General features: G+C 32.0%; 1 protein-coding gene across 1 annotated transcript in view; it reads right to left on the bottom strand.

Moving 5' to 3' along the window:
• Positions 1-24,762, bottom strand: part of tgfbr3 (transforming growth factor, beta receptor III) — a 208,422-nt gene that overhangs the window by 28,902 nt on the left and 154,758 nt on the right. Inside the window, 9 exon segments of the mRNA NM_001311172.2 lie at positions 1,231-1,387; positions 6,279-6,575; positions 9,257-9,439; positions 9,870-10,022; positions 10,891-11,046; positions 13,669-13,961; positions 14,722-14,911; positions 20,714-20,861; positions 22,560-22,722. Coding sequence (NP_001298101.2) covers positions 1,231-1,387; positions 6,279-6,575; positions 9,257-9,439; positions 9,870-10,022; positions 10,891-11,046; positions 13,669-13,961; positions 14,722-14,911; positions 20,714-20,861; positions 22,560-22,722 — 1,740 coding nt within the window.

Genomic DNA, 24,762 nt, shown 5'->3' with positions numbered 1-24,762 from the left:
CTAGTTATTAATGTAATTAACCTACACTGAAATTTCTGTATTTGGTGAATTATGTTTTTTTCCACTTATTTAGGCTTTTGAATGGCATTATGGTGAATTGCATCTTAATCTTTTCTCCAAAAGCATTGTGTTGAAAAGTTTGAAAGGTGACTCTTGTTGACATTGTAATAGTTTAAAGTCAAATATTGTCTGTTTTAGTAATAATTAAGAATAATAAAAATTCCACAATAAGGCTAATCATTTATAATATATTAACACAAGTCATGAAAGTGACTCTATACAGTATATACAGAGCTCGACTCCAAGGTACATTCTGGTTCAGATCATTAAAATAAAGACAAATGAACAGCAATAAAACACTTTCTCAATTATAAGGTTTGTTCTGGTTCAGATTATTAATTAATTGGTTCATTTATTTTATTTTCGGCTTAGTCCCTTTATTAATCTGGTGTTGCCACAGTGGAATGAACCGCCAACTTATCCAGTGTATGTTTTACGCAGCAGATGCCCTTCCAGCTGCAACCCATCACTGGGGAATACCCATACACTCTCATTCATAAATACAGTATGAACAATTTAGCTTACCCAATTTACCTATAGTGCATGTCTTTGGACTTGTGGAGGAAACCGGAGCATCAGAGGAAATGAACGTGAAATGGCAGGTGGCCTAGCTAGGACTCGAACCAGCGACCTTCTTGCTGTGAGGTCACAGCGCTATCCCCAGCGACACTGCGCCAGCTTAACACGCTCCTCCGATTCAATTCACTGCATCCAACGTCTCATCCATCCCATGATTCTGCTCATGCAAAAGTTGTATATTCGCGCCTTAATTTGACCAGCATTTGACCCCGATTGATGCATGTCGTGACAGTTTTGACCTTGGTAAACCTACCATGGGCGGAATTAGTGTAAATAGCCTCTGCCAACAAGGCGGAGTATTAAAACTTAGTGCAAATTACAACTCTGTGTTATTAAAGACAATTAAACAGCAATAAAACACTTACATTTCTCCACACAAATCTCATACAGGTGGTCTACAGAAGTTTAGATCTCTTTCTTTTATGAAATCTGAAAAGTTTTCATATATGTATGCAGCAATTTTTTTTTTTTTTTGGCCAGATAAAATAAAGTTTAAAAAAGCATTTTTTAAAATGTTTTTTTAAAGAAAATTATTTTGTTCATCAAGGCGATTTTGACCGGTAGTGTATAGATCAGTATTGGGTGTATTACCTTGACGTGGTGGACTTTCCTCCCGAGGGACCTTAATAGTGACTGGCATGTCGTCAGATATGACCACTATTGGTTTGGTCAAGGTCTTTGTGTTCATCATGATGAGTAGGATGCTCTCTATACTGAGGGAAGTGCAGGCTTCATCCGGTAACATACACTACAAAGAGAAAAGCAGGAACGTCAGAACAAGATCCAGGTGTAAACTTTGGCATCTGTGCACCACAATCTTTAAAAAACAGCATGAAACTCACTCTTGGGATAAAAGAGCTTACTATAATAAACAGGCTCACAATTGCATTTCCTATTATAAGGAGAGGCCAGATTTTGGATTCTGTAACAGTTCAGAAAATGAAAAATCCCACAAGTATAAAAAGGCTTTTGATACAGGGCTCAATGATAATGATTTTTTTCTAAAAATCTAATTTAGAATAGACAACATTTAGAGGTGTTGTCAAACAGATTATTTTATATATTTTATTTTAAACAGCATATTTGAACTGACTATTTAATTTTGTTTTATTTTATTTTATTGTTTAATGGAATGCTTGTTTTATTATTTAAACAACTTAAACCCTTTCATTCCAATGTAATATATAGTTTCCATTATTATTTTTATTATTATTGTTATTATTGCTTATAATATTAATAGTAATAATAATACTAATAATAATAATAAATAATAATAACAGTAATATTAAAAATAATAGCAACAGCAACAATAATAAAAATAATAGCGACAACAACAACAACAACAGCAACAACAACAACAACAACAACAACAACAACAACAATAATAATAATAATAATAATAATAATAATAATAATAATAATAATAATAATAATAATAATAATAATAATAATAAAGCTGATCAGACATGTTTATATTAATTTAAGACATTAATAGGTGGTGGAAAAACCCAGTTTATATCAATCACAACAAATGAAAATCTTCCTTCTAAAACAAAATGCTCAAAAAACAATATTCTATTTGATTTTTATTTTTTCCAGAGGGAAGTTATAAGACATTTTAAGAATAAAATAAAACAGTAACAAGTTGCTCAAAATCAGCGGTGCCCAGATTATTTTGCTATAAAGGGCCAAAAATCAAATATCACTATCAGCTGTGAGCCAAAGGTAAATATACCAAACTATATTACAATAAAGTTGCCATGGTTAATTTCCAAATTTATTTCATAATATTTAAAAATGAAAAACAAACATTTCTAATCATAATCACTCATGCAGTATAACTTTTAAAATGATAACTTATTGCAATAAAAACATAACAGTGGAGTTCAATGTTGAATACCAAGCAGAATCTGCCTTTTTTCCTTGATTTGCTCAACAAAGTCTCTGCATTGTCCTCTATCCATTAGGTATGCATATTTGAACTAAACCTGATTCATTTACAATTTTTAATTAAAATATTTAATTTCAATTAGCTTTTAACAATAAAACAAACAAACAAACAAAGGTTACATTAGATTTGAAATGACAATCTCTAAACAGTCGCCATCATCCACATGTTAATTCAGAGAACTTCCCTCTAACTGTATATATTTACAATATTTATTTTATTTACTAATACATTATAAATATACATTATTACCTATAACCAATGCCAAATATTGCAACAAATTACTGATATGTTAACTGTGCTCAAAATACAATTGTAGCTCTACAATCAACTGTCCCTAAAAACGTTCACAGTGACCCAATAAGACCATCATCATAGCTCATCATGAGATGTTTAAATTTGCACTTATTGTAAAGCACTTTGTGCTTCATAAGCATGGATTAGTGTATATTTTACAATCCATTAAAGCCAGCCATTGTGCTCGAGCCAAACTGAATATGTGCTCATCGAAGAGAAAGCTCATTTATTTTCATACACAGTTTATATGCTTTGACGTGCCACATCTCTTATCCTCATCCAGATTATGAGTGAACTGTAAACATCTACAACCAAACAATGAGTCACTTTGGAGATCATGTTAGGTGAGACCTAAACAACCGTAACGTGCACTATGATGATTAGAGTGGCTGGAAATGCAGGAGATTAAAATGATTATGACTAGAAGCGAAGGAGGAAGGAAAATGTGAAAAAGGACAGGAGGGCCTGGAGATTTGTTTTTCCTCTGTGGATGGTAACTGAAGTAACCTGAGATTTACGTATCCCGCACTCACACAGAGTGGATTGATGCTAGCAGCTGGTGGAGAGCGACCTGTGCCAAGGCAATGAATCCAACAGCAACTCTTAGGATGGACAGCAATGTCAAACAGACTATATAAATGAATTAAAGAGTGTGTTCGTGTTATCCATATAATAAAGTAACGGCTCTAAAAATATGTGCAAGGGTCAATAAGTTATCTGTGCGCCTGTGCTCTGATTTAATGACATAACTGATATCCCTGTGCAGCCTGGAAGCAAACAAACATACAGAAGTGCATTCTATTTTGACTCTAGAAATGGTTGGTTGATTTTCAGCTTGATTGTGTGAAACATAATACAGTTTTGGTTTATTCTAAAAAGTTTAATTTGATGTGTGTTGTAGTTCTGTCATCACAGGGTCATCTCTAAAGATTTGTATAAATATTACAAAGCCATTAACATTTTAATGAGTGAGAAATGTGTGAGAGATAATGAAAATAGATGAAGATGAGAAAAGATGTGTTCCAATACCTAGTGCAACTTTAAAAACTGCCTAAATATGGCACTTTTACACTTGTCTAAACAATCTAAGTAAGAAAACCAAACTACACTTATATTTTAGTAAGCTGGCATGTACATTGTAGCACACAGTCCTTAGTAAATCACAGTACTTATAGAGGAAACAGAATGGCTAAATGTGACCATCAAAATGAAACATAACCTTATTTCTCACTGAGATTGCCATCTCTGTGTATGATATATATTGTATGATATATTTGGAGCTGCTTTCTGAAGTTAAACTTAAATACTTAAGTTTGAAAACTCACATATTTATGTACATACACATGTACTTCATCACAATATATCGGTATTTGTTATAGTATTTGGTCCCACTTTATATTAAGTGGCCTTAACTAATATTTACAGTACTTACACTGATAAATAATAATTGGTTGGAATGTACTTATTGTGCAAATACATGTTTTTACATTGTACATATGACTGGTTAAATACCTGCATGTATTTACATCTGTAATTACATTTGAAACTAGAACAACGTTTTTTGATGAAATTTGATGTTGGCTTGAGAAATCCAACGTGACTGTGCTAGGAATGGCTGAGAATGGCTGTTGGCAGCAAGCACAGCGGTTGCTGAATGGTTGTTAGGAAGTTGCTAAAATGTTTATGGCATTGCTAGGTGGTTGATTAGCAGTTGCTAAATGGTACCGCTCGTGTAAATGTTTGATCAAATGCTAATTTGATTAAATGCATTTCTAGCACATGTTATTGCACTTAGATAATCATTAATAGCATGTAGCTAATCGTTATAAGCACTTGGCTTATCACTGTTACCATGCATAGTACATAGAAAGTCCCACTGGCTAGCATGAGGTAAACGAGCCAATACCCAGGTCCCTACAATGTTTTGGGGTAAATATATTTCTGTTTTTAAAAGGTTGCAAGGTTAGCTGTTTTTTTTTTTTTCTATGGAGACAGTTGACAGCTTAGTAATGATACATCAAAGAGTTTTGCCAATATGAGTGATACTGTATAACTGAACCCCCCATGTCTCTATGACAGTGCCTATGACAATCAAAAACTGGACTTGGACATTAGGTAAAAATGGCTTGCCATATTTTATTAAAAATATCAGGCTTAATGCTTATATGTGAAAGTGATGCATGCAAAAATGGCTAGCCATGTCAGTAAAAAAAACGGAATAACAAAATCAAAAGCAGAACACAGCTTTTGGCCAAATTTGGGGCTTGAATGATTTTTTATATGCCCTGATTATTAAAATTTAATCTTTATTTTTTTATTTAAAAACAATACGTCTGATTGGTATCAGGAGACATAGCCCCAATCTTGAATGCAGAAGGCACATTTTGACTAAATTTAGGCCTTGTAGTATAAACGGCCTAGGAGGCGATACCTTTGTTTTTAACGACATAGTATAACAGTATGTTGGCTTTTCTCAAGCTTTCTCAAGCCAATATAACTACACTGTTGACCATCCCTTAGCCTACCCATAAATCTACCCATACCACCAATCCTTTCCCTAGTCATATTGTATCCCTTCTCAAGAGCACCAGAGGGGTTCTGCGATACATCATGAACACATTAAGCACACTGTATTAGTATTTTGATGTAAGTACAGTTTAGTTAGGGCACTTAATATAAAGTGGGACCTAATAATCTATATTACAGACTAGTATTCTAGGAAAACAGTTTGACGGCATGTTTGCCCCAAGTCCAACATTAAATTACTTTAATTTAATCTTTTTATTAAGATTTTATTTATATATGTAATTATTATTACCAATTTAGTAAGATAATTTATTATGAAAAAGCAACAAATTTACATTTTCAAGTAGTTTCAAGTGCTTTGTCCAAAATCTAAGCACATTTCAAACACTATAAAAAGGTCTGCATGAACCGGAAGTTGCTGAGACTTTTATTTCAGTAATTAATGTACTTTCAGCTGAAACGGAACATTGAGTAGAGGGCGGAGCTCCTTTAGTGCTTCAGTTTCTCATAGGAAACTTACAGCATAAGAGGGCATTAATATGAAGTTACTATGGAATCCCTCTGGTTGACGTCAACAGAAGGACCGCTATTTCCAAACACAGAAGCAAATGGTCAGACTTTCAGTGAAGATTACCAAAAGAAATATATTTTTAAGTGTATTAACTTGCATGAATTATTATGAATTATAAAAATTCAGAATTGTAAAGGATTTCAAGCACATGTAGTAACCCTGTAAATAATTTGAAGATACAAAGTAGCTTTAAAGGCCCCATAATGCAATTTTTTTGTTTTGTTTCTTTACTACAATGCTACATCAGTGAGCTCACAAGATATTAGAACAACAGAAATGTTAATTGATGGTTTCTACCTCGGCCAGGTTCATCTCCTTGTCATTTCTTCTGGAGCAGAGTGACATCTCACAGTGCAGGAAGAGCAATGACACATTGAACTTTGATCTGTAGGTGAAGCTGAAGCGTTTTTTGTCCATCTGAGCATGAGGAATGGGGAAATCTCCTCGCTGAGGGTAGTAGACCACAGAGTCATCCTTGGGACAGATGTTCTCTATGACAACATACTCCGACTGCACGGCAGGATTGGAGTCTGGAGATATGAAGCAGGTCTGGATCATGAAGCCAAGGTTGGGGTCAGCTTTTGTGGCTGCAATCTGCAGAGAAACATCACATCTCTGTTAATAAAGAAAAAGTCATACTGTATTTCACAGGGGAAAAAAGCATCTGCTGCAAACAATAAAAGAGGATGACAGCAAGACAAAAAGCAAAAGAAAGAAAAGCTTGATTAATACAACTATTTTTGGTGATTTTTCACAAGTATAGAACATGATTCATATAGTATGAGCAGGATCAGCAGAATGATGCTTACAATACATCCTGTAGTTTATGTCTAAAGTTCTGGCAGATAAAAAGAGTCTATATTTTTGATCGCTCTGAGATATACTTTTTTTTTTTTCCTCAAACCCTCTTCGGCATCAGTTCAAATCAGCAAATAACGCGTGGACACTGTCAATTTATTTTAACACGGCACACTGTCTAAAAAAACACAGTCAGAGCGGTCACCATTCCAACAATCACAAATTCTGACGTCAGTTTTCTGTGCCTCAGATAAATCTTTAAGAATCATTCAGGAAAGCTTGGCCATCTGATGCTGTAAAAGCATGCATGACAGACAAGAGCTGCCACTAAAAACATCACATCCCTTTTCCTCAATGTAACTGTGCCAAGGGGGTGTCAAAGTCAGGAGAGAGGTCCAGTCTTCCAGGTAGACAGATGAAATCATAATGCGTAGCATACATAAATAACATAGATTTACAGTGGCAATGGGATGTCACACAGTCCAAACTCACAGTCATTTTCCACTGAAAATCCTACATTCTGGACCTCACTGAGCTTACAGTATATTGCAAAATTATTTATTCAAATTTGAGCAGCATATTGGGTTACAAAAGTGTCAGGAAGTTAGCATGACAAATTTTATTATACACATGCATAAACTAAATATAAAAGAAGATTTATATTAAATTACTTCATTAATTCTTCAAGCACTACATAACCTTGAACTATGTTTTAATTATGTTATCAGAATTTGTATTTTTGAGTGAGTCCTCTTACAATTCAAGTTACATTTATCTATACATGGCTTTATAGAATACAGTGACAAGCATAACAATAATAATTAAAAAAATCATTAATTATAAAAAAAATTCTATTTCAGTTATGAATCAACTGTAAAAGAAGACAATAGTCATTATTCAGCTTAATGTATAATTTAATGCTGCGTCAGTTTAAGTCAAAAACAATTTATACTGCAAAGTTCATACATTATAAAATATAATAATGTCTGATTAGTGCCAACCCAATAATGTCAGTATAATAATAATAATATTACAATAATAATATATTTACTATTTTTAACCGCAGCAATTAACATAGATAAGCATGGTTTTGACCATATTTGGAATGGTGAAAATATTCACATTAAAATAACCAAAGACACATTTAAACTTATCTTGTTAGTTTTTGAAGTGAGGCTGATTGAATATATAATCTGTATATCCAGCATTTTGTATTTTGATCAGAAGAGACACTTTTATTCTTACTCATTAACTCTTCCTGTCGTTCTTGTTTACACAATTAGAATCCTATATACTTAGTATGTTTAATACAAGCTTAGGTAAACTTAAAAATAAGGAGAATAATTCTAAAAGTTGTAATCTCACTAGGAAACATTGTGGCCAATCAAATGCAGCCTGGGTTGTACATCTTAATAATCCCAAGTGCAACGTACAGTAACAATTGGTGTTTTGTTCTGTTTGGCTGTTACATGAGAATGAGGAAATAATGGTGTTTGATGCTCGTGGTATGTCATTTCTTATTTGGCCATTTTTAGTTCATTCAGATTTTTATTCTATGACACCTTAAAGCAAGTAAAATATTGATGCTTTCTTATACAATACAATGTTAACCTTAGGTTGAGTAAAAAAATTTTTTTGACTTTAGGCCCGCTCATAAAGTGGAGACCTGAGATCAAATATTGTCTGCTTAGCTCCCCTTAAAACCCCACTGATTAATATCAACATGGCAGGCAAACAGTCCAGACAAAATGTACACACAGAACAGAGTGCAGATATCTTTCACAGGCAGCAATAGACAGCGAGAGACATCCATAAATGTGTGCATTTCTGCAGCTGTAAAATCTCACATGCTCAGGACATGTCTGATTAGACAGGATGAAACCAGGCACTTTGGGTATTGAAAACATGAACCCATCCAAAATGAGAAGCACACACTATGGTTAAAGGGAAAAAGCAGATCCTGTATTTCAATAGCTTTAGGCAGTGTCTATATTTGTGTGTATGGTTTCTCATTTAATTATTAAATTAGACTCCTAATGTGGTTACAGGCTTGGAAATGGTTTTCTAGAACCCCAAAGGGATAATTCCCATCAAATACAGATGCACATACTGAATGTATGCAACACGGTTTCTGCATGGTTTCATTTTAAGAAATATAAAATAGAAATATAAAATTCAGGATCCCTGCTACACTGATCATTAGGCATCTTTGCATCAAACAATTTTACATATATCACAGTTTAAAACACTAATCAAATCTTAAATGTAAATGTCATTTTGACATACTTTTTTTATAAAAATAAATGCAATCATGGTGACTTCAAAGAAGAAAAAAGAAACAAATTTTACAGTCTTATATCATCTTACAATGCCAAACATTTAAATGCTAGTGCACATGTTGCATTTGATACTATGAAACAATGAATCAACAATCTATAAATTACCATCAGAATGTTATAGTATATGCATATGCTTACCTCCACAAAGACAGGCCTGTTCTCAGTGACTGTGAGAAACGGCTGGCTGTTGGGGAACTGGAAGTGGTTGTTATAAAGCTCCATGTTGAAGGTCACATTGGCTGTAGAGTCTACAAGAAAATCATCAGATCCAGCATCGGTGTCAAATGGACTGTCCTGGTTCTTGCGGTAGGTGCAGTTGAACTGAAATCAGAGATAGAGAAAATTTGAAAACATGAACATGCATCTTCAATGTAAGTGACAGGTCTAAACAGAACTGTCAAGGTGGGAAATATACAATGCCTGCTATGGTTATCTTATTATGTACTTTTCAAATTACAACAATATGCATATTAAAATGTACTGTGGTGGTATCTAAATAATGTAACAAATCCCATTTCAACAGTTAAATGTAATATTTTTAAGAAAAACTTTTATTATAATCAGTATTTTTATTTTTATTATTATTATTATTATTATAATTATTATTATTATTATTATTATTGTTTGATATTATTTTATTTATTTATTTGTTTTTAATTTTTATTATTTTTTTTCTCCAATTAACTATTGTACTTCTACTTTGTTCCCTGAAAACCAATGAATTTTTTGACAAAAAAGTGGCAGTAGATACCAAAATAGTCGCATGATGTCCGTTTACTGGTAAAATTCGTTCTGTGAGCTCCGGTAATGCATCTCCAGGTAATAAAACTTCTCCAGGCTCCATATCTTCATCATCAACAGGCCAGCCACTTCCATCTTTCTGCTCTGATTGGCTAATAACAATCTGTTAATCAAAGACAGTCTTCATTTACATCAATAAAAAGGCAGGGTAACTCTAACAATTCCTAACAATCACACAATATCTTCCACAAAATAATCCTTTGCGATGACATTCCTTCACTCTGGGGCTTAGTGAAGATACAATCAGAGATAACCGAGCTGTATATTTGCCAAAGGTCTGCTGAGACAGATGAGAAAGCTGGATTTAATACATGGGAATGCACAATTTCAGCAATGTGACTCCCAAAGGCAGATGGAAAAAAAAATCTCATCTTTTTTCTCATCAGAAAAAAATAACAGCAACCCATTCACTTTATAATATGAGAGTCGCCTCCCTTTCTGAGTTCAGGACAGTTTTTGGGTTCAGAGGTGGAGGAGGCCTGTGAACATAGTCGAATGGAGATTAAATGGTGAAATCAATTCACACAAGACTAGCCAATCTGTTACAGGATTGTCACTGTAATGACAACAGCCTCCTTTGATGCTCTCTGGATCTCTGTCTGCGAGCCAATATTGTGCTCTGACCAAATGGGTCACATCGCTTTAATTGCCCTTGAGGTTTAGAGTTCAGAGCAAAGGATAAATATTTGGGAGGTCGCCCGGTTTTTATAATGGGTTTAAGGCTAAAAGTGTTGTTAGGAATTTCCGTTACAAATTATCACAGAGGATCAGCGTGGAAGTGAATCCTCCCTTCTGTTAAAAACAACAACAACACACATATGTGAAGAAGAAGAAACATATAAAAAAACCTGCTGGAGGGGACAACGCTCCTATAATGACCCTGGACACTTGCACACATTGGACAAAAGCAAAGCAAACGACTAGATTTCACAGGCTGATTATATTGATTGAATATTGGCTTTAATACTCACTGCATTGATGTAGAGGACCACTGGGCTGGGGTGCGAGGGGATTTTGGAGGTTTGGCAGCCAGACAGAGGCGTCTCCAGTATATAATGGGTGGCGTTTGAGGTTGCTTTGCATTGTGAGTCCTGAAGAGTTATATTGGGTTTTCCAAACCCATTGGCCTATGAGGACATTGGGAAAACATAAATTGGTAAATCTTGACCTTTGATAACATGTTGAATAAAAGCTATCGCTCACTGAAATATTGATGTCGAAATCTGAGATCCACTGTGAGAGTTCTAACAGTGACAAACAAAACTTGTGGTCTAAATCTGCTATTTTTTTATAACTGTAGAATATGGGTTTTATTTTCCTCTTTGAAGTGGTTTATTACAACACTTCTGGCTTTTGACGTCAGTGCATATGGCACACATATTCTGGGAAAATTCATTGTGCATCAACTTGAGAACAAATAAGGTGTCTCTCGTGAGCCACTTTTTAGCAAATTTTTTTGTTCTTACTAGTGTTAGGGAAGCTTTAAACCTATTGCCTTATTGTCAACAGAATTAAGTCCTAAAGCTGTGTGATATATGGGTAACAATACATTTAGAAATGACTTATTTTGTTCTTTTTAACACTTAAATAACTTATAGATAGATAACTTTTAAACTTATAAATACTTTTACACAAGTAGTTTTGACTCAGTAGTTCATAAACTGGAGAAAAATAGACCAAAGTCAAAAGGCCTATGCTGGTCTTTTGTGATTTTTATGTATGTCATCTGATTTAAAACAGATCTGGATGCATTACTGATGCATTAAAAATAATAAGTGAAATAGTTTTAAAAATCTCTTACAAAATCCATGTTTTTGAACCTTATTTTCATCAAAAGCGAGGTTCAAATCTAATGCAAAGTCAATGAAAAAATCAATGCACACATGCAAATAAAGATGACTTTCCACTGGACTGTGCTAATTTTACATTGAACGCACAATATTTGCCAAAATGATGTCTTCCATAGAAGTTCAACTCAAGTTGAAAGTTAGCATAAGAGGAAAAACATTCTGTGTGTAATCTAGAGCAAGAGACAAGATTTGTTTTATCTTCGCATTTAATGTTAACACCATAATTGAAAAAAAAAAAAAAACTATTACACTTTATAACAACTACACACTATAAATTATCTATTAGGTATTAGCAAATAGTAAATTTATTATCTCTTAAGTATTTACTCTACATTAATAGAAGTTAGTAAACAGTTTTTAAATACAATAAATGCTATTTTTTACATTTATAATGTGCTTAATTATTGTAATTTCATACTTAGTTAATACTTATTTTTTATTAATTAAGTGTTGCCTTATTTACAAACTAGTTATTTAGGAATAGTTGATGCTATTTTAAGATAATTCAGAATGCATAAGTAAATTAATAATGAACTATTCACATCAACATTCATATATACTAATAGTTAATTTGTATGTTAATAAGCACTTTATTTATTCAACTTCATCCAGTTTTATGACCTAATCTAAAGTGAGAACTATGCTTTAAAAATCCATTCTAAATGACAATTAATAGCTCAGTTACATTATAAACAGGAAAACAAACAGAACATAAAAAACTTTATTCATTTCTATTTATTTGAAGATACACAAATTAAACTGTATCAAATGAAAAAATTAATCTTTGCAATCTTATCTAAAGTCAAATGAATGCAGAGTTTGAACATTGTTAAATAACTTTAAAATGTTGTATCATAATATATTGTTAAATTATTATATTGTTGTTGTTTCATCTGATTTTATTTAAATGCATTTATTTATAATTGTAGTTTGACACTCATGTTATTTCGCAATGTTTAAAGTTTATGGTGATTTTATTTGTTAGATAAGATTGCAAACATTTATTCTTCATTTGATACTGAACCATTAATTGTCATTTATAAGGGATTTATAAAGCATAAATAGTTCTCACTTTAGATCAATTGTTTATCTTTAACTGGATAAAGTTGAGTTAATAAAGCATATATTAACATGCATTGTAACCATTACTATGTGCCTGAATAATAAAATATATAAATGTTCATTTGAATAGTTTAATCATTTACTATCAGACTTTGCATGATTCTCACTTTGAATGATACAAATGGTTCGTAAATAATGCAATACTGAATTTCGTACTAAAAAATTAATAAGTAATGAAGTATAAAATATAATAATTAATCATATTAAATATGTGCTTACAAGTCAAAAATACAGAATTTTTTGCTGTATTTATAAACTGCTTACTAATGTCTAATAATGTAGAGTTAATGCTGAACAGATAATGAATTCACTATTTGCTAATGCTTAATAAATTATTTATAGTGTGTAGTTATTATAAAGTGTTACCCAGTTTCCAAAACAATTAAGCAGCTTTTGTAAACATTCATATGATGAAAGCAATTTATTTAACACATTTTACTTATTTATCAAGTCAGCACACAGCTATTATTTCTGAATGATTTTGTGACATTGAAGCCTGGTGGAGTAATGACTACAGGTATGAACCTAAAAAGCAATGCAATATAACAATGTAACGAATGTTATATGTAAATGTAATGAAACTAAAAGCAAGCATGTAAAATTCTAATGAAATTCCACTATATTATTGTTTCCTCCTGTATTTTTTGCAGCTTTGAGCATAACAGGCACAAATGTAAGAGCTACTGACATATGTTAGGTTAATCCCACGACCTTTAGTTCATTTTTATATCCCAGTAACTACATGTACAAAACCTAGAGTACTTGTGTACTTCCTACCTGTAGAGTTTCCTTATCAATGCTGACTACCATTTTGTTCTTCTCACACTGCACATTGAATCCTACATCTGCAGACCCCTGGTGCTCCTCGGGGCCCCCAGCCAGAAAAACACTATCCTCATGAGGGGGCATCAAAGGAGGGAATGACTGGTCCTGGTCCATAGGCAGGAAGGGGAAAGGAAAACCATTCCGTGGAGGAGCATCCCGGGCGCTGGGCTTTGGAAGTGGATTGATATTGCGGAGAATGGAAAATGGTGGCAACATTCCCTCATCCATGATCCCCACATCTGAAACTGAAAGCATTTGATGATTTTTAGATGAGGGGTTTACTCAACTACATTTTTAAATTGATTAGTGAGAGGCAGAGGAAAATGTCAGTCCAAGTTATTTAGTTTAATCATTGTGTCAGGCTGCACACCTAACAAAGTAGGCCACCTAATATGGTAAATAAGATTTTCATATATATTTTTTATATTTATATATGCATGTTTTTAACTGCTAAACTCTTAGCAAATTTCTTATAATTACCACCACAAAATCAGTCGTTTTTATTGCAAAATCGTGAAAAACTAGGGGGTCTATAAAATTTATAATTATTAAAAAGTATTTTTGGATTTAGTTACCAGAATTTCCTTCTTTAGAAAGACTATACAATAGACAAACAGCACTATTGTAAATGTGAACTGCAGTAATAACCAATAAATAATCAAATGAAATCTTATGTTATACAAATTTACTTTATTAAATTAATTCTATTTGGAGCACAGCTAGTGTGTGTATTATCAGATTAATATTTTAGTACATTCAGCTATTTAACCTTATTGATATTTTATACACATTAATTCCACACATTTAGTTCCACACAAAAGTTCCATCAAGTTGTCCCAACACAAATCAATTAAGTTAACTTAATTGTTTTTTTTTTTCAATTTTAGGTGGATTCAACATAAAACAATTACGTTGTCCTCCCAAAAATCTTAAGAATCAGAACAAAATACATTTTTGAGTGTGTCATAATAATTTAGGTTTATATTATTCAAATATTTCACTTGCCTTGTTCTCTGAGGCGCAGATTGAAGTGATTGGCAACAGGAGTGTTGGTGTATGAAGTGACGGGATTGAATCCGTTTTCTTCGGCCCACTGGATGAGAGCCTGCGACCCCGCGGGCAGTTTCTGTTTGACCGTCTTTGACACCTGCATCAGCCGTTCTGTGTCTTCACTCAGACTGACCGTATCTGATGTCTAAGAAGAACAAGACAACATATTCACTCCATGTGCACAGTCAAAACGATTTAACTCCTATTCAACTTGGTTTCACAACTCTTTTAACATAAGCCATGGTTTCTCATGTTTTCTCTGACAACATATTCTGGTCAAATACCTGATTTTACGATCCAAAATGACCACTTGCCAAACTCCAAATGGAAGTAAAGCAAAGTTAGCCAAGAAAGAATTAAAAAAAAATAACGTATGCTTTAAATCAAACTGCTAGAGCTGACCCCCAGTGAAGAGAAAACACACAGGAGTTTAAATAACCAACAATGTTATTTTTTTAAGGGGTAGATTACCATCAAAAGTCATTCATAATTGCCTTAATTGTGGTTTAATGCTCACACAAAGTCACCAAAAAATAATAAAATAATGATGTGTTTGAAATGGTTTTATGACAGGAATTGTTTTACAGAGAATTCATTAATTCTCTCTATTTATGATTTTTAAGTGTGTGTTTATTTAATGTAATGAGTCAAACTGAGTAAAACAGCCAAAAAGAGTAATGTAATGAGGTAAAGTTTTTTGTAAAAACATTTGTTGTATTCTGCAAACTATAGTGACATTTCTTCCAAATGTTTTATAATGACAAGTTTTATAATGACGAAAGCGCCAAATTTTGAGACATTTTGTCATTATTATTATTCATATTATTCATATTATTCATATTATTATTATTATTATTATTATTATTAATTTTTTTTATTATACACAATAGCAATGTTTTAATAACAGAATAACTAATCAATTAATCAATAAATTTAAATTTAGTACAATAAACAACATTTGTTATTTGGACTGACTCTATAAAAACTATATATGGCTATATTTCTATTTGAAAGAAAAAAAACATCTAAACTCTTTTTTTTTAATAGGAAGCTATACAGTATTATATTTGTGTATATACATTAGATTAGTCAGTACTGAAGCCAAATCTGGAGCTTATCTAACAAAATAACTTAAGATATTGGTCCAAAAACGAATATACTCAAATTTATAAGTTAGAGAAAAATATTAAATGCAAAAAAAAAAAAAAGGCAAAAAATCAAGTTCAGCAAAAAAATAGAAAAATGTAGTTACAATTTTTGCAATATTTTGCTTGAATTTAATTGTTTTATCTTTTCAATATGTTTGGTAACTTAAATGTTATTTTAATGAATATTTCTTTTTAGTTTAAATGCACCAAAATACATAGCCTATATTCACTAAGATAATTGTATAGTATACAACTTGCTCAATATGAAACGTAATAACATTATTTACAGTTTATTTTCTCAGTCACGTTGGTTCATTTCTAAGATCAGAATTAAAATTCTCAAAGCTCCCTGTTCAATCTTCACATTGTGGTGTCACTTGTGCACATCAGAAAATCAGTTACTCATTCTTTTTTTTTTTTTAGTTGCAAATGCTTTTGTAAATCCTTGCAAATGTTTATGTGCAGTTCTCTTGCTTATTCCATGTTGATCAAAATTTATTATTTTGGTCTCTGTTGAGTAGTCTCACCCCCACAGCATATAATCCATTGTTCATGGCATAAGTCTTTACATGAAAAATGGCTGAACAAGTTGTCATAATATTTTGTCATAGCACATTGTTCTATACATTTTCCATCAGACTTTTTTATTTTAAATCTTTTTACAATTGGTAAATGTCTCCCAAGTAAATCTTGACTTTTCTAATGGAGGTCTAAAACGAGGTTGTCCTATGTTCACATTTCTATTTTTATTTTTCTGTGTGCTATGCTGTGTTGTCTATTCCTTTCTGTATCACAATGACATACGTCAACAAATTACAGTACAAATAGCGAAAAAATAAGTAAATAAAATGTTTAAAATTGCTATCGTTCACACCAGAACACACCCTCCAGAGTACACTGTAGTACTGGCAGCATGACTAAGTAATTTGACTGTCTTATCCATACACAATGACACAAGGACTCATAATTCTGACGGCACTGACTTGTTCATTGATACACAAATTTAGTTTTGAGAGATGAACTAAGTATTTTGAGCAGGAGACTGGCTTTTGGAGGTAAACCATAGTGTTTTGCTATTTCTTTACGTTGTTTTGAGAAATGCACTTACTGTTTTGCAAATTTCAATTCTGATCTGAGAAATGTCCCGAAGCTACTGAGAAAAACTGTAATTAGATTACCTTTTTAACACAGTCAGATATGGGGTTGTTGTCGATGACATTTGACCAGTTTATTGTGGTCAGTTTATATAGGAAGTATAAATGAGCTTCTGTTCATTCTCTGCTGGGTGTGAAGAGCAGATGGCCCTCGTTCTCAGCTCTGTTTCTCATAAATGCCTCACCAGGCTGGACAACCAGCTTAAGCCAATCTGCCAACAGTAGCAGGGCTTTGATTTTACAAGGCTGTGGATCGTATCACATGCATAACTTACATTCTCCTACGCTCTAAAACACTGTAACTAACTCGCTCAGACACAGACATGTACAATCACACACATTCATGGAGACAGACGCGTTATAATCGTTCACATTCACACACTTAGGACTTTCACATTAAAATTCTATCAAGAGCTTTACGACTCTTCGACTGCCAATGATAGCACACTATAGTACAAAACAAGAACACTGTGCTCAAAATAGTTTTACTTGCACATCTAGATCAACGGTATCAAACTGTCTTTCTTTACTTTTTTCTTTTTTCTTTCTTTCTTTCTTTCTTTAAGGTTTTTTAGTTTTAGTCGTTCGTTTGTTTGAATGTACGTATGTGCATTCTTCGTTCGTTTATAGCACTTTGTTCATATTTGAAATGGACAAGTCAACTTGAAACTGATACACTCTAATTCAATTTACAAATACTGATTTGTGAATGGGCGTCATGGTGGTGCAGTGGGTAACACGATTGTCCCACAGCAAGAAGGTCAATAGTTTGATCCTTCGCTGGGTCAGATGGTATTTCTTTGTGGAGTTTGTATGTTCTCCTCGTGTTTGCGTGGGTTTCTTCCGGGTGCTCCGATTTCCCCCAACAGTCCAAGGACCTATGGTATATGTGAATTGGGTAAGCTAGTATATGTGTGTGAATGATTGTCTATGGATGTTTCCCAGTGATGAGCTGCTGCGTAAAACATATGCTGGATAAGTTGGCGGAGATTTACACCTACCCAACTTTAAATAGCAACAGTTCTTGACCTCAGTGAGCTATAAACATAAATCAGGTATCATTGGAAAGAAGACACTTTGAGCTGTACTGGGGCGACATAAACAAATGAATAACCATCTATAATTCAACATTGTTTTGTCAGTGGACTGAATGTGTTTGATGGGATGTTGTTCTGAGGATTCTTATCTTTCAAAATAAACTGTGATGTACAGCAATGAATGTCTGTGTGTGTTGTTATTACGATGATATGCACTCCATATTTAATAAGCGTTTTCTGTACAACTGGCACAAATTTAGCAAATGCATTCTTCATAAGCTTCCCATCAAAAAAAAAAAAAAAACAACTAGCTACAATGGCTGCATGAGAGTTGTAGCTTTAAACTGATGTACAGTATAGTTTGTCAAAATTACTCATGTTCTTTTTTATGTAATCTATCCGTAAACACTGAAATGTGCAAAAACAGTCACCCAGTACGTCCACGTCCTGACGCTTAAGGACAACAAGAATAAAATTCTTATAGGAAAAAAAAAATCATTATTTTTTCTATATTTACGCTTTAACATAAAGTACAGACAGCTGAATCAGTGGGGCATTTTAAAAGCAGCAATTAAATATGAAACTGACCACTACAAGAATAAAATGATAAATTATAAATAAAATTTTTAACTGAATGTATGGATACTTACTACTGTAAATAAAAAAGACAGAAATAAAGAAAATAAAGCAAACTAAACACATAGGGAAAATACTGACAACCTGTCAATTTACTATACATTACATATTTGTATTCAATTTTCTTCAAGTACAGTAATTATGAAAAGAATATCATAATTTTTTTTCTATGTTTAGGCTTTCATTTAGCTGAATCAGTGGGTCTTTTTAAGAGCAGCAATTAAATATGAAATACTACTACTGGAATAAAGTGATAAATTATATATAAAATATTTGATTGCACAGAATGATAAAATGAAAAATAAAGAAATAAAAAAAAACTAAAGAAAACAAAAAAAAATGGGGAAAAATACTGACAACCTGTCAATTTACTGTACGTTACATATTTGTTTTCCATGTTATTTAAATTATTTATTTACTTATTTTCCTTATTCATTTATTTCCTTATTTATTGTTTTTATTTAAAAGAAAATGTTGTCTACTGCACTCATTTGATGTCTATATTTGTGTGTAGAAATGAATTTATAAATGAAATAAAATCAGATTGCATTTATACTGCATTACTTTTCTCTAGCTCAGAAAAAAATAAACACCTAAAAAACATCATATAAACATCTTAAAACTCCTCAAAATAGTGTGACATCCTTAAAACAGTTTTTTTTTTTTTTCTAATACGCAGCAAGTAAGAAATGCACAAATATTTAGATAAATTCCATGGAGCATAAGTAAGTCTCACTCCAGGAGCTGTGCAGTGCAGTGACAGTTTCAGTAGTGTGTGTGTGTGTGTGTCTGCTGTTGTGCTGTGCTGTCTGAAACCAGCAGCCAGACGCTCTCATAATTCATATTCTGAAGTGCCAGGCCAATGCTACAATAAAAACACTCCAGCGTCTCTGACTGAAGAAAAACTCACTCCACTCCTCCTTCTGTTATTACTCCGTCTAATGACAGGCCAGAAGAGACATCGTTCACTTTATTTCACTAAAATAAAAAAAAAAAAATAAAATAAAATAAAATAAAATAAAATAAACAATAAAAAGTAGTTTTTTATGCAATTAATAAATTATTTCTGACAGATCATGAGATGCTGATGAATGGATTATTGGCTGCTTTTTTCTAAATTATTTTAGTGTTTCATTAAATAAATTAAATAAGTTTTGACTTGGTGAAAATGTACTTTTAATTGAACGAATGAACGAATGAATGAATAATATTGTTTATGCAAGACTTTGTACAATAATGTACACTGTAAAAGATATCCGTTGATAAGCCGTTTTTTTATTTTTATATTTTTATTATTGTTATTTTTAAATTTTTCCCTGTTTTTTTTTGCTTTTGAATTGCATTATGGGACAATTTGGGATTAATCTTTTTTCCAAAAACTTTAAATCTCAAAAAAGTGATTTTTATAAACATTTTTAATAATTTAAAGTGATATAATGTCTGTGTTTGTGCTGTATATTACAGTACAAATTTTTTAATAAACCGTCAGTAAATTTTTTTGTCATTTTACAGACTTATTTCTCTATAAATTATTTTTATACATGGTATCATTTCAGACTCATTTTTAAAATATCAGTCAAAATAACTTTGTTAAACTCAAGAGTTTAATTTTCAACATCAGAAGTTGTCAGAGCACAGATCAACATTCTATAATGCAATTCACAACCCTAAATAAACGGAAAACACTTGCGAATCACAAAATGCAGAAACTTTTAAGTAACAGATATGTCTTACAGGAAGTATTATTATATTTAACAGTCTCATTTTCCATATTTTTAGATTTAAAATTAATTAAAGCAGCATAAAGTAATTTTGATGAGAAAAATCGCCTCATGACAACAAACAAACAAACAAACACATTCAAATGAATTAGTTAGTATATACTGTATGTAACAAAGCTCTAAAATTCATTTAAAAATATAAATAAACAAAACTCATATATTTTTCTATGTGTATAATTTATAAATCATACCATAATCTCCAGTTTGCCCATGACTTTGTGGGCTTTGATCACCCAATTCACTGACTTCTCGCATTTCAGAAGCAACACGACGTCACGATGAAGTGGAATGTCACCATCCAGAGGCCTTAAATCCACAATCACATCCACCTGGAATGCACTACTCAGAGAGAGAATGAGGAAGAACGAGAGAGAGAGAGAGAGAGAGAGAGAGAGAGAGAGAGAGAGAGAGAGAGAGAGAGAGAGAGAGAGAGAGAGGTCATATGTATCTTGGAAAAAATGAAACTTCAGTTTTAACATGCATTCTTTGTCTGGCCAATTGATTAAAAATCTGGATTGATTCCTAGAAAACAACCCTGGACACATGTGAAACAGACCACATAATGCAGTGCTGGGATCCGTCCTGACGCTTGCATATCTTAAGATCTGTTCTGATTTTTTTGAGTCACTATTAGGCAACAGTGAGTGATACCGTTGGAGGCTGAGAGAGTTTTATCCAGCATAGCTCTCCAAAATCAACAATACAATGATTCCTGCCTATTTCCAAATAAACTTTGCAAAATTGAAGGAAACACAGTGACAACCTGAAATGACAAATAGAGAGAGGTATACATGTATACAATCATTTGGTGTAGTAAACAAACCCATATGCACTGAGATATTCTGTCTGCAATGTATGTTCAACAACACATTTTATACTAATTTGAACTTCCTCTTTTTGAAATGGATCTCTGGAAAGGAACTTTTTTGTTAATTTTCAATGCTAAAATAAATCACATACACTTCCATGACAAAGTTTTGGGTTGGTAAAATTTCTGATGCCTTCATTTAGGATGAGACAGATCAAACAGACAGTAAAACATTATTAAAAAAATAGTCCAAATTAAAATAATAATGTTAAAGCCCAATTTGAAGTTCAAATTATTAGACCTCCTAAGATTTTTTTTTTCTTTTTCAAATATTTCACAAATTATGTTTAACAGAGCAAGGAATTCATTGCAGTATTTATATATATATATATATATATATATATATATATATATATATATATATATATATATATATATATATATATATATATATATATATATATATATATATATATATATATATATATATAAAATAAATAAATTTTATATTTTATATTATATATAAAACTAATATGGAAACCTGGCAGATGGCGATAACTAATATTTATTTATATTTGCCAACGATAACCGATATGCAGTCTAATAAATATAAATATTGATAGGAATTTTTCTGAGCATAATAACAAAAATGAAAGCCAATATATATATATATATATATATATATATATATATATATATATATATATATATATATATATATATATATATATATATATATATATATATATATATATATATATATATATTGGCTTTCATTTTTGTTATTATGCTCAGAAAAATTCCTATATATATATATATATATATATATATATATATATATATATATATATATATGTATATTGGACAACTGATTGTATTTTAAAACCTTGCAGTATCTGCACAACATTTATCTTTATCAAATCTCTTCTAAAGTGTGTATGTGACGTGTTTTATTCAGCCTGATCTCACGAGAAAATGTAAGTATTTTACATTTTGCCAGTTTAGTGGCTAATTTGTACGAATTCATTTGAGTTCAGTCGTACGAAGTCGAGTTGTGGCACCTAACCCCACCCCTAAACCCAACCGTCATTGGGGGATGAGCAAATTGTACTAACTTGTCAAAACCCTCAAGACCAGCAGTACACATCTGAAATTGGTTACCTGGCTGAAATATTCTATCATGTATAGGTTTTAATATATAATAAAGAGGATAATAGTGTTCTGTTTACCTGCTGGAGTTTGGTGCCTGAAGCTCAATGATATGAACCTCCTGCTCATGATCAGGACCTGAGAGAACACAGCCTGTGGATGGCTGGGGCTCGATGTAGCTGGCCAGATAGTTCAGAGACAGGAATTTGTTATCGATTTTACAGGTCTCAGAGAACACAGGGTCTGAAACAAATGAGAGATTCTAAGGTGAGGATGTTTGGAACACAGAAATGTTGAATTGACAAATACAAACACATTTCTAACAGTCACTTATTGTCTTTATATTTTACATTTGATTATATCTGGAATGGTTAACTGTTTTAGCACAACATGATACTTTTCACCAGTTGCTGCTGTTTTTTATTTTTTATTTTATTTTTATTTATTTATTTATTATTATTTTTTATTTATTTATTTACAGAGGTCAAACTATTTTAATTAGATGTAAATTTATCAAAACAGGCTGTACAGTATAATCATACATTAAAATACAGTACATTTTTTGAATGAAGGGTTTTGAAGCATCTTATGTGCACCAAAGGTGTGTTTACTTGATAAAAAACAGTATTATTTAAAATTATAATTAAGAAATATTATAACATTATCATGTTTTTGTAATACCTTAAAATATTTATTCATATGATGGCAAAGATGGGCATCCGCTATGTAAAACGTGTCAGAATAGTTTGTGGTTCAATCAGCTATGGTGACCTTTGATAAATAAGGGACTAAGCTGAAGGAAAATGAATGAATGATGGCAAAACTGAATTATTCAATCCAGCTATGAGTGCCTCAAGATATTTCAGAAATAACTATAAACATTTGGTGTTTGAGAAACATTTATTATTAATATTATAAATGTTATTATTTATTTTTTCTTCTTTATTTTGGGATAAATATTAGTTTTTGTAAATATTAAGTATCTTGTAATATAATTTAATTTATGTTATATTTGTGCATAAACTTGCAAAAAAATAAAACAAGAGTCAATCAATCAATCCAAAATTAAATACAATAGGAAGATACACATCTAAATTTAGTTTTTGTTTTAAATCATGCAATTTGCCACAGTTATCAGCTACTATTAAAAATACTAATACTGTATGTATTTGCTGAATATGTTATGTAAACAAAACCCTAATCATTAAACCAAAAAGGCAATACATACAGTTGAAGTCAGAATTATTAGCCCCCTTTTATTTATTAGTTTATTTAATTTATTTCCCAAATTATGTTTAACCGAGCAAGGAAATTGTCACAGTAGGGCTGATAATGGTTTTTCTTCTGGAGAAAGTCTTATTAGTTTTATTTTGGCTAGAATAAAAGCAGTTTTTAATAAAAATAAAAAAATAAAAAACATTTAGATGTCAAAATTATTAGCCCCTTAAAGTTATATATTTTTTCAATAGTCTACAGAACAAACCATCATTTTGCAATAACTTGCCTAGTTACCCTAACCTGCCTGGTTAACCTAATTAACTTAGTTAAGCCTTTAAATGTCACTTTAAGCAGTATAGAAGTGTCTTGAAAACTATCTAGTAAAATATTAGTTACAGTCATAATGGCAAACATAATATAAATCACTTATTAAATATCAGTTATTAAGACTATTATGTTTAGAAATGTGTTGAAAAAATCTTCTCTCTGTTAAACATAAAATGGGGAAAAAATAAACATGGAGGCTGATAAATCAGAGGGCTAATAATTCGGACTTCAACAGTATGTTTCTTGTTAAAGAGAAAGTTTAACTACTCTCTGAAAAGGAAGAAAAAAAAAACTATCCCAGTTTTCTTTGTTCCTTCACAAAGAGATGGTGGATGTTCTCTTTGCCCCAGAGAAACAGAAGACAGATGCTTCCTTATTTGGCCATTGCACTTTTGGACAAAGTGCAAGGGTGATGAGTGTGAAGTCATCATGAAAGGCTGGCATCTCTTACTCTCAGCTCTTCCTGGCTCAATGAGGTGCAGGGGGAAAGAGGATTGCCTGTTCTCAAACAGTTTGGATACATGTCTGCACTCATGTCGGTCTACAAAGGCCTGAGATGGAGAAAGAAGGCCAGAACTCTCTTGTAGAGGTAAACACTGCTTTTTGGGTCGCTGCCAAATCACAAACTCAAACGACACTGGGACAAATGTTTCACAGGGTTGACCGAAACATATGAGGTGTACAATTCTGGATAAACACATTTAATTTAGCTGTTTGTTTGTTTGTTTGTTTGTTTGT

Source organism: Danio rerio, chromosome 6, assembly GCF_052040795.2.
Source record: "Danio rerio strain M-AB ecotype USA chromosome 6, GRCz13ab, whole genome shotgun sequence".
NCBI classification, from domain to species: Eukaryota; Metazoa; Chordata; class Actinopteri; order Cypriniformes; family Danionidae; genus Danio; species Danio rerio.
This window is presented reverse-complemented; position numbering and strand designations above follow the sequence as displayed.